Below are 10,000 nucleotides of genomic sequence, written 5' to 3' on the forward strand. Positions count from 1 at the left end.
ACATCACTTCTCATTTTTAAGCTAGTGATTCACTACTCTTAATCGCTTTGCGACAAAAAAATGGCGTCATTTTTCAAAGGAGAATATTTGTCAAAATACTGTTTAATTAAAGCGTTATTAAGGCGTGTAATTTCTTCTGCCGTTTCATAATGCTTCCGATGCAGCCATGTGCAGATAGTGGCTTGAGTAAAGATTTTAAAATAAGTGTGACAAATTTTAGCCCGTTTTTAGACTTCAGCCCACCGTGAAATGGTCGATTTAACGAGGTATGAATTCCGAAAGAAAGCAGTTGTTGATCTTTTAGACGAATGGATTTTTGTCAAAATATTTCTTGCCAAATTTCGAATGGGTGGTATGCATTTCAAGCCGTTGATTTAAGTGAGTATTCTTTTCAATGAAGTCTACTTTCTAATTTATTTGTAATTTGAGGTTTTCTTTTTGCAAAGGAAACTAAATTTCTGTTGTCTCATTTATCGTTGTTTAACAAGCTCAAAGCGGTTTTAATGACAGAAATCTTTATGCAGGAATTAATTACATAAAAGAGACTTCAAATTATTCAGGGGTATGTTTCTGGGAAACTATCTTTTCCGTAGCGAGACGTTTCCTTAGCCCTAGGTTTATGGAAATGGATTTTTAAATTGTTTGCTCAGGGAATAGTAAATGTCGGCCTAGCTTGATAGTCTCCACTTGGACTTTTAGGTCATTAACGTTTCGAGAAGCAAAGAATTTCCATTTTTTGCAAAGGGAGCTAAATTCACGAGGCTTCTGGAAATGGCGCAAATTGCAGTCTTTTTCAAATAATTAGAAGTGTTAATAGAGTTACTAGAATGTGTTAGGAATTCTATCAAGAAATACATGTTCGCAGTGACTTTCAAATTTACTGTCCACTGATGAAACATTCGGATCAGCATCACTGGTATCCTAAGAATTTAATTTCAATCCCATCTTCTAATAATTAGACGATGTTTAGTATTCTATGTGATCTAATTTATAGCTAGAACTTTCTTTTGTTTAACAATCATTGTAATTAATGAACGGCAAATTGTGATGTTTTCTTAATTACGAGGGAATCCCTTAAAGGTATTGTGTAAATGTCGTACGTATTCCTCTCGGGGAGAATTAATTTTCGTTTAGTTAGCTTGCACATAAATCTGGATATAGTGTGAACAAAGGGACAAATAGTTACGATTATGCTAGTTATAAAGAAAGGCCAAAGCCGTTTATGTAGCTTTCTTATTCGCTGGTAAGGGTTTTAGAAGTTGTATTTGTTATTCAGGTTAATGTTATGATGCAGTTGAATGGCATTATGAAGCAAGAGCCTTCAAGGAGAATTTCCTTACTGTGTGTATAGCTAATGTTGTACAATTGTACTATATGTATAGCAGCAATTGGAGACTATAATCGGTTACTGTAAATTGCTTGGCTGGGGGACTTGTAACAGCTTTTAACAAGGCATTTCTTAACTCCTCGGTAAGTACCGGTTTATTCCCGACATCTTTTCTGCACGTTGAAACGTTTTCCAGTAACTTAAGTAAGACATTTCCAGTCAGAAAGTGAGTATGGTTTGGTTGATCCCCAAGTTTAGACAAAAAAAAACTGCAACCAAAACGAGACAAGCTATCTAATTGGCCCGCCTTGCATGACAATGTCACGTGGCCTTGTTACTCGTAAAAAATGCTCGTGGTGCAAAATAGATGCCAGAAATAGAAATAGCGAAATGAAATAAGAATGTTAATTTTAAGGCTACTGACGTTTAACTGCGTGACTTTAGACCACTTATGTAAATGAATTGTATGCTGAATGGGAAGCTGTTTTCCATGTAAATGTCAGTTAATGGTTTAAGCATTAAAATTGCCTTTAACTCTCAGTGGCCTCAAAAGTGACATTCTTGCTAACTTCATCACGCTCTTTCCATTTCTGGCATTTATTTTGTACCACGACCAGTTTTTTTATGATTAAGTCACGTGACATGTTCATGCGAAGGGCCCGTTGTAGGTTTCTGAGAAAGAAGACATCCTTTGCGTTAGATAAACTCCTTGCTCGATTATTTTAAAGTGTCTAAATTACTCGTTGCGCCCTTGTGAAGAAAAAGGCAATAGAAATTGAACTAAAAACTGAGTGTGCCATCACACGAGCTGTAAACACTTTTAGTTCGAACTCCTGGGCGGCGCGTGTGATAAACATTTCAATAAATTTCTTTAAAGCAACATCAGTCACTTTGCTACGATTCTAACACGCCCTCCCCGCATGTTATTTTATCTTTTGACGCTGGAAATGTTGTTAGTTTTATTTTTCGAGTGCAGTTTGGTCGGGGATTCCGTTGCCGTTATTAATAAGTTGTACTTTTACATCCGAACTGTTGCAAGTCGTGCCCAAGTCAATCCTGTTAAGACTCCATCGAAAATATTTTGCCGGTTTGAAGGACTTTCATCTTAAAAGCACAAGTTCGCAGTCGACACGGTTTGTATTTTTGAATTTTTTCTTAAATTGTGAAGTGTTGATATCTAAGCTAGAAGGTTCTTGTTTCATATCAAATTGTAAAGATATAATTTACTGAAGCAAGAGTGCTGTGGCGACAATTTGGTCAACAGGGGGGAGTGGTTGGGTATGTTGAACGACAAATGTTTATTACGTGTTCGTACCATTATCCCCTCGAAAGATAACTTTCTTCACTAAGTATTATAAATAGTTTTAACCATTTATCACAATTACCCAAGTTTCTATGTTTTGTACGTATGTTGTTAAATATTTGGATTTAAATCATTTGAAGTCTGAGCTTCTATATATTTGATTCGGAGCACTGTAAGAAAGTTAAACTGTAAAATGATCATTTTGGGAATTTATTACGTGTAAACCTCCGGTCCACTTGTAACAAATAACTGTATATTATGTAAATGACCCTGGCAGGTACAGACTGTTAAGTAACTGTATAGATTTAAAAAAATCTGGACATATTAACCTCAACAATTTTCATTCATTTGGTAATCGTAAGTACGAGTATCTTTCGGCACTTGTCGGGATCGTTTGCAGATTTGTCGAATCCATTCGAGGATTTGTCGTGTCGTTCATGTTTCTACCATTTTCGCCCAACGTCAGTAGTCGTTCAAACGTCTTTGATACCCGTTGCGGTGTCCGGTGAAGATGACTCGTACTTTGCGAAGATGTGCCTGGCATGGCAGTTTTGCTTCGGTAAAAGAAAATCGTACCACTGTTACATATGTACTCTAAAATGTTAATGAACATTTATAAAGTTGTTATAATTGTAAGGATATCATGTTAATCAAATTTATCTGTTTTAAATTTTAGTTTACTTTTAGTAATTGTTATGGGCTTACTTTTTGAGCCATCCATTCTATAATATCCGTGTTATGAGGCAATGACTAGGTGTTTTTGTATTTTACTGTGCAATACGGACCCGTACCGCCTTGTACAATGTGTGCGGTTGTGTAGACAGAATGTAAATGATGTAAAGAAACGTAGACTTTTGAAGTGCTGTATTAAAATGTAAGGATGGGTACGCAAATAAATGAACGTTTATCCTTGTCTTTAAATTTATCTCTGTGTCAAGATGAGAACACTTCTTTTCAGGAGATACCTTTCGCTTTTCCCAACAAATCATACGGTGGCATCCGAGAAAATGTTCCCAATGGGTATCTTTGATAAGTTTTTTCGAGTGACTCTGGGTTAAATCAAATTAAAATTGAGTTATAAAAGAAAAAAAATTGGGCGTATTCTCATGTACCTATAATTAGCGGACCGCTGGTCAAGGGTAGCTAAGATTCAGTGCCATATGCGATCAACCTTACTTTTCTGCGGATCACTTCTACCGCGCACAAATGGCGTAATGGAAAGCTAATGTTGCGATTCTTGTTTTCCAGTGTGCGTGAGAAAGGAAAACTCTGAAGGAAAACAATGCTTCAGACCACTACCACAGCACAGAGGTTAAGGGGGCCTTATTACTCAGCCTGTTACCAGTAACCTGTAACATGCTTCCCGATGTATAATTTTAAGCTGGATCATTCTCGTAAAGCGTGTTGCTATTAATTTTGCGGATCGCCGCCACCTTGGTGGACGAAAACAAAAGATCTTTCATTAGCTTTCTTTACCCGTCCAACAGCAATTGCACATTACGCCTTTGTTATCTGTGTGTCTAGAGATCGGTTGTAAACATTCCTTCCACGAAGACGTTCTTACGACTTCGTCACGCGCCTCCCCTACTCACGTCTGCTAAAACGACAAACCACTTCCGCTCGTCAATCAGGCCTTTTTCCAGTTTTGGGTAAACTTTGCCTCTTTAACTTGAACTACTATACTTGCAGAATAAGACATGTCTCGAGTATCACATTCGGCGCACGTATAGAAAATGTAACAATAAAATAACTGTTTAAGAATCTTGAAATATATTTCGCTCTTCGAGCCTCATCAGTCAGGCTCGAAGAGCGAAATATATTTCAAGATTCTTAAACATTTTATTTTTACATTTTCTATACGTGCGTCGAATGTGATATTCGAGACGTGATGTCTTGTTCTGCAAGTAGTTCAAGTTATTAAAACGCATTCCTAGCCTCGGCGATTACTATTTCTTTAGGATTTGCCTCTTTACTCCAGTCCATTTGAAATGACGTCGTTTTTCACTCTTTTCTTCTTTTTCTTCTTGTTGTTGTTTTCTTCGTGTTTCCTGTCTTCTATCATCATATTTGTGCCTCCCCTGAATCGACTTTTTTCCTTTAGACATAAAATTCTTTATTTTGTCTCCTAGCTATTGTAGATTAGCGTTATTTCCTACGGTCATTGTACCTTTCTTACTTAGTTTATGTATCTCTGCTTACTTGTGGTACAAATAAACTTTTGTTGTTGTCGTATGGCATTGTTTTGCATCATGTTATTGGCTATGCACAGCAAAATTAGTCGATATTGATTGGTGGGGAAGGAACACGTGTTCGGAAGCCCTAAGAACGTCTGAGTGTGAGACAAGTTGCAAGCCATCCATTAGGAGGTTTTCACGTGACGTCATCGCCGCCATGTTGGTGGACGAAAACAAAACATCTCTCATTAGCTTCTTTTGTTCGTCCACCAGGGCCCGGTTGTTCAAAAGCCGATTAACGCTAATCCCAGATTAACAATTAACCAAGGAGTTTATTTCTCTACTCCCAAATGCTGTTCAACGCTGATTTTCGGCAAAACCCTACATTAGAAGAAGTCGATCTTGAAAAACGAAAATAAGCAAAAGAAACTTTCACCAAAAAGTTGAAAACGTGAAACAAAAGTTTACGCTAATCCTGGATTAACCGGGCCCAGAAGTCGCACATTTCACAATTGTTATTTGTGTCTCTAGAGGTTGGTTGAAAACGTCTTATTGACTTGTTGTTCTTGTCCTGCTCGAATCTTTCAATTCTTTGATTGCACCTGACGTAACAGCGGCCATTTTGGTGGAAAGAACAATGAACAACAGCGAAAAAGTGAGTGCAATCAAAGAATTAAAAAATGGGCCATTTCCAACATATCGTCAAGTGACCTCCTTTCGTAAACACGATGACTGAAAATGATTCAGGTCGTTTCATTTTATTTTTTTCCAACCTTCCGATTTTAGTATCTTTATACTTTAAAAGATGTTACTATTGGTGAAAAAATTTTGAAGTATTTGTATGGGATCAGGGAGCTTTGCCCTCCAGTTTAGCTAAAATCTCGTCTGTTTTTAATATGAAACACTTCTCTTAAGGGCAAAATGTTTACCCTTTCAAGCCTACTTAGGTACGAACGGTCATAAACATTTGCATTCTGGCTATCATGTGACTATGGGGTGCCTTGGTGTCCCGCCTGAATCTGTGGCTCCTGAAGCCTTAACTCGTCAATCTTGTCTCTCACGCCCGAAAAGTTTTCTGGTCTTTCGAGAAACGGCCACGTGATCTAAAGCAATACCCTGGTAACGAGTTCCCTCAAATCCAAAATGGCGGGATACTACCAAGGCTTTGGGAATCAATACGGAACTGGTCAACCAACCCATCAAGGTTGTATTATACTGATTTATGTGGTCTTAACCTGTCAATTTAAAGAAGGGGAGCACCTATAGAATACAGGGCCATTTTTGAAGCAGTATCACTGCCGTGGCTAGCGCGCCTTGCCAGAAAATGTCAAATGAAGCAGAGGAAGAAATAAGGTTTATCATTGAGTGAAATTCACGAGTCAGGTATATGTTTGAGTGGCTCCGCGGCTCGTCAGTTGACTACCGAGGCGCCAAGCCAATTCCCACCCTGGTCAGAGTTTTTCTCTGTCCTTGTGTGGGCCAATTTCCATCGGTAGGGCTAACGCTCACATGTTTCATGTGGGATAGAAATCTAGCACTTCACATTACACTCTATTCAGTCAACACTGAAAAAGTAAGCTACTTGTTTCAAAAGTGGCCCTGCATTATACAGTTTAGAGAATTGACAAGTTTCATCAACGATTTTCTTGGAAGTTATAGGGTGATTATGTGGTCTTACGATGTTGAAACGCTAGTTTCAAGGTGCTTTAAATATTTGAAATTGTCAGTACGTAGTGCAGCTCATGAAAAGCATTTTCATGGCGCGAAGCTGTGTTGCTGGTAATCTAAATGATTTGAGATTCATCTTATTGTCGGCCACGATAAAAATAAATAACTTTTACATTTTCCCACGTAATTTATTTAAATTTTTTATTATTTTGTTTCTTGGAATTAACTATCGACCTACCGTTATTTGCTTATAAATAGCATATATTGTGACATGTCTTGTTCTTAAAACAACGTTGCCTAAAGAAGACAAAATTATTTGGTCTTGTTACTTTTAACTCTCTACAGTCCAGCTGCTGAACTGTAAGGCAATGTAACATTGAATCCATGATCACTTTTAACAGGTTATGGCAATGCTCCAGGTTACCCTCCTCAATCTCAAATGGGTTATCCTCCTATTGGTGGTGGGTACCCTGGGGGTTATGGTGGACCCCAAGGACCCCCTCCAGGAGCAGATCCCACATTGTGGAATTGGTTTCTTACTGTGGATAGCGACAGGTCTGGCCAGATCACAGCCAATGAGCTGCAGCAGGCACTACTTAATGGAAACTGGTCGCAATTTAACAGTGAAACTTGCCGCCTTATGATTGGTAATAAATTTTCTCTTTTTTTTTTCCTGTTCTTCATTGTCTACTTAACATTGATGTAGCATTTATTTTGTGAATTATGACTGTGTAAACCAGGCTCCCCTCCATGCTTCTCAATTGAACCCGTGACACCTGTCACTGGCATCACTTTTAAGTGTTATGGCTTTAAAATTGTCCCCATCAAGTAGATCAGTTTGTCAATCAAATGCAGTGTTACAGCTGAAAATAGCACAGCAACTGCAGTAAAAATTTCAATGAGAACCTGGCAACAAGTGAATGAAAATGTTGAAAACTTGCATCACAGGTATAATATCACTCAAATCTCCATTTTGGACAGTCATTACCCTGGTCCAAAACAGGGAGAAGGGACGCATAACTGCAGTCTGTTTCTCCTTAAGTTTTTTTGCTACCAGTAAGGTGTTTCACTCAATTAAATAAAACCTCTCTATCAAATCCTCCCCTCTCTATCAAATCCTCCCCTCTCTATCAAGCTTGCCTTGAAATAAAAAGTCCCAGAGGTTTAGAGAGGATTTACAGTATATACCATTCTGCCGAGTTTTCTTGTCAAGTGATCATTATTTTTGTTTTCTCTTCATTGCCATCCACCAGGTGTAGGCTCTTGGAAGATTATGTAAACATAGCCAGTGTAAGATGATGCATGTTGTGTTATTGCATTGTGCTACCATGGGGCATGTAGCTACTGCCAATCAAAGTGTTTATTTTGAATAGCACTTTAGTATTATTATTCTTATAATAATAAGGTTGAAGCAATCATGCCAAAGACAGGTGCTCTAATTAATGTGACTACTTCATTATTATTGGTTACTTAGGTATTTTTGACCGTGATCAGTCTGGCACTATTAATTTCCAAGAATTTCAACAACTCTGGCATTATATAAACCAATGGAAGGGGGCATTTGATCGATATGATCAAGACAGATCTGGAGCAATAGAGGGACATGAACTGCACAGAGCATTTGCTGAAATGGGCTTCAATGTGTCGGGCAACTTTGTCGGCCTGGTCTTGAAAAGGTATTGTTACTATGCTTTTTGCAATTTTCTTGTACAGCACAGGTGTTTGTGGTGACAAGAATGCCCTATCTTTTCTTGCTTTATGGCAGGATGCTCTAACACTGCTAGTCATTTGTTGTAATATCTCTATATGTCATGTATTATACAGGTTTGACAGGTTTGGTCAGCGCAGCTTGAAGCTGGACAGTTTCATTCAGTGCTGTGTGATGTTACGTGGGTTGACAGATGCATTCAGAATGCGGGATACAAATCAGAATGGCAACATTACAATCAACTATGAAGACTTTATGTGCTTGGTTCTGTTAAACAAGCCTTAGAAAGCACTAACATCATTTTCATTCAAATATTGGATACCCCATATAATTCTAGCTAGCTGTCAAAGAAAGGTCATTGTCCAATAATGGACCAGTGCAGTCAAAGTGTAGTAGACAAAAAGTGTTAACAATGTTACATCGATCATACCCTCTTGCTGCTGTAGCTTTGTTTAAAGTTAAGAAAGCAGTAAAGCACTCTTTTTTTCTTGAAGGTCTGAAAATATTTTGAATGAATGATTGAATCATGATTAAGTTGTTCAATATAACGTCCTTATGATATAAGGAATTGTGTTAATCTGAGAGTATTATCTCCATGTTCTGCTTCTATGCCCTGCTGAGTCTGCACAAGTCATATCATGCTCATTCTGAAGAGAATATACAGTCTGTAACAGTTATTGCTATTATAGAGATGAATGTGATTCCATTAACAGGAATTTGAAACAATATTATTATTTAAGCAACTCTTTGTGTTTCATAGGACTTGTTGTTTAATTGTAAATTTATTTGTGAAAATAAAAGATGGTTAACGTTTCATGTTTGTTCCCCAAATGTTGGATTGTATCTGCATATGCATCTACAGGGTCCATCTGTTCCCAATTTTATGGCTGTTTTGCTAAGGTGACCTCTCTTTGCTGGAGACAATAGGGCAGACCGTGACACTGGGGTTCTATGCTGTACTCTTTGCAAAGAGTGCGTGGATTCTTTCATAACATCAGACATGGTCTATGATCACAGAGAGGTTGGCCTATGTTGTATGGTCCTGATCTTAGTTATTGGACTTGAATGTCTACTATTGCATATGCATTTAAGGTAACACTTTCTCCTCAGACATTTTAAGAGTGTGTTGGTCTGGCAGAGGTTCAAACCTCTGAGCTGCGCATGGTGGTCCAATGCTCAACAAACTGATTCGCTACTGTGCAGTTGTGACCTTATCACTTACAGTTGTAAAGGGGCTATGTCACATTATTTTAAGGTTTTTTGGGGAAATCTTAAGTCAATCACAAGTTTAAAACTCGAAAATGGTAATATGAAAATCCTTTAAAAATGTCTCAGCATACAAGCTAGAAGGCCCATCAGGCTGGAGATTATCCTGGTTTCCATGGCATGATGCGACTAGGAGTATTTCTACTTCCCCCTGGATGGGATGCCAATCCATCGCAGGGTTACCCCCCAGCATTGAATTCGCCGGTACCCATTTATACACCTGGGTGGAGAGAGGCACCGTGAGAGTAAAGTGTCTTGCCTAAGAACACAACACAATGTCCCCGGCCAGGGTTTCTAAAAGGGCAACCAAGGATTTATCAGGGCAACCCAATTCATGGATTTAGTTGCCCGGCTTTGAAACAGGGTCAACCTGGATTTTTTTTCCAGCATGGACAGTGTCTCCCTTTAAGTAACATAACCATACATTATTTAACTATAAAAAACTGCGATAAAACGTCATTATCAAGCCAAAGTAATTTTAAAATTGCAATCTATAAATCCTAAAAGAACAATACTAGATAAGAAGCCTGTATGGTGAAAGAAAGGAACAATGA

The 10,000-nt window shown here is 38.1% G+C and overlaps 2 protein-coding genes across 2 annotated transcripts in view; both read left to right on the forward strand.

Annotated features, from left to right (window-relative positions):
- The window catches only part of LOC138003314 (pumilio homolog 2-like), a 25,240-nt gene extending 21,685 nt beyond the window's left edge, over positions 1–3,555 (forward strand). Inside the window, 1 exon segment of the mRNA XM_068849315.1 lies at positions 1–3,555. This exon segment is cut by the window's left edge and continues 303 nt beyond it. The gene's annotated coding sequence lies outside the window, so the exon portion shown is untranslated.
- Positions 3,556–5,891: 2,336 nt separating this feature from the next.
- Positions 5,892–8,993, forward strand: LOC138003312 (programmed cell death protein 6-like). The gene is made up of 4 exons (XM_068849312.1): positions 5,892–6,008; positions 6,874–7,119; positions 7,947–8,148; positions 8,297–8,993. Exons 1-4 carry the CDS (start codon positions 5,948–5,950, stop codon positions 8,463–8,465), a joined length of 678 nt encoding a protein of 225 aa, XP_068705413.1. The 5' UTR covers positions 5,892–5,947; the 3' UTR covers positions 8,466–8,993.
- Positions 8,994–10,000: the final 1,007 nt, after the last annotated feature.

The sequence above is a fragment of the Montipora foliosa genome, chromosome 5 (assembly GCF_036669935.1).
Source record: "Montipora foliosa isolate CH-2021 chromosome 5, ASM3666993v2, whole genome shotgun sequence".
NCBI lineage: Eukaryota > Metazoa > Cnidaria > Anthozoa > Scleractinia > Acroporidae > Montipora > Montipora foliosa.

Coding starts and splice junctions, on each gene's coding strand:
- LOC138003312 (XM_068849312.1), top strand. CDS start 5,948: ATGGCGGGATACTACCAAGGCTTTGGGAATCAATACGGAACTGGTCAA. Junction 6,009..6,873: donor TGGTCAACCAACCCATCAAG/GTTGTATTATAC, acceptor CACTTTTAACAG/GTTATGGCAATGCTCCAGGT. Junction 7,120..7,946: donor AACTTGCCGCCTTATGATTG/GTAATAAATTTT, acceptor TTGGTTACTTAG/GTATTTTTGACCGTGATCAG.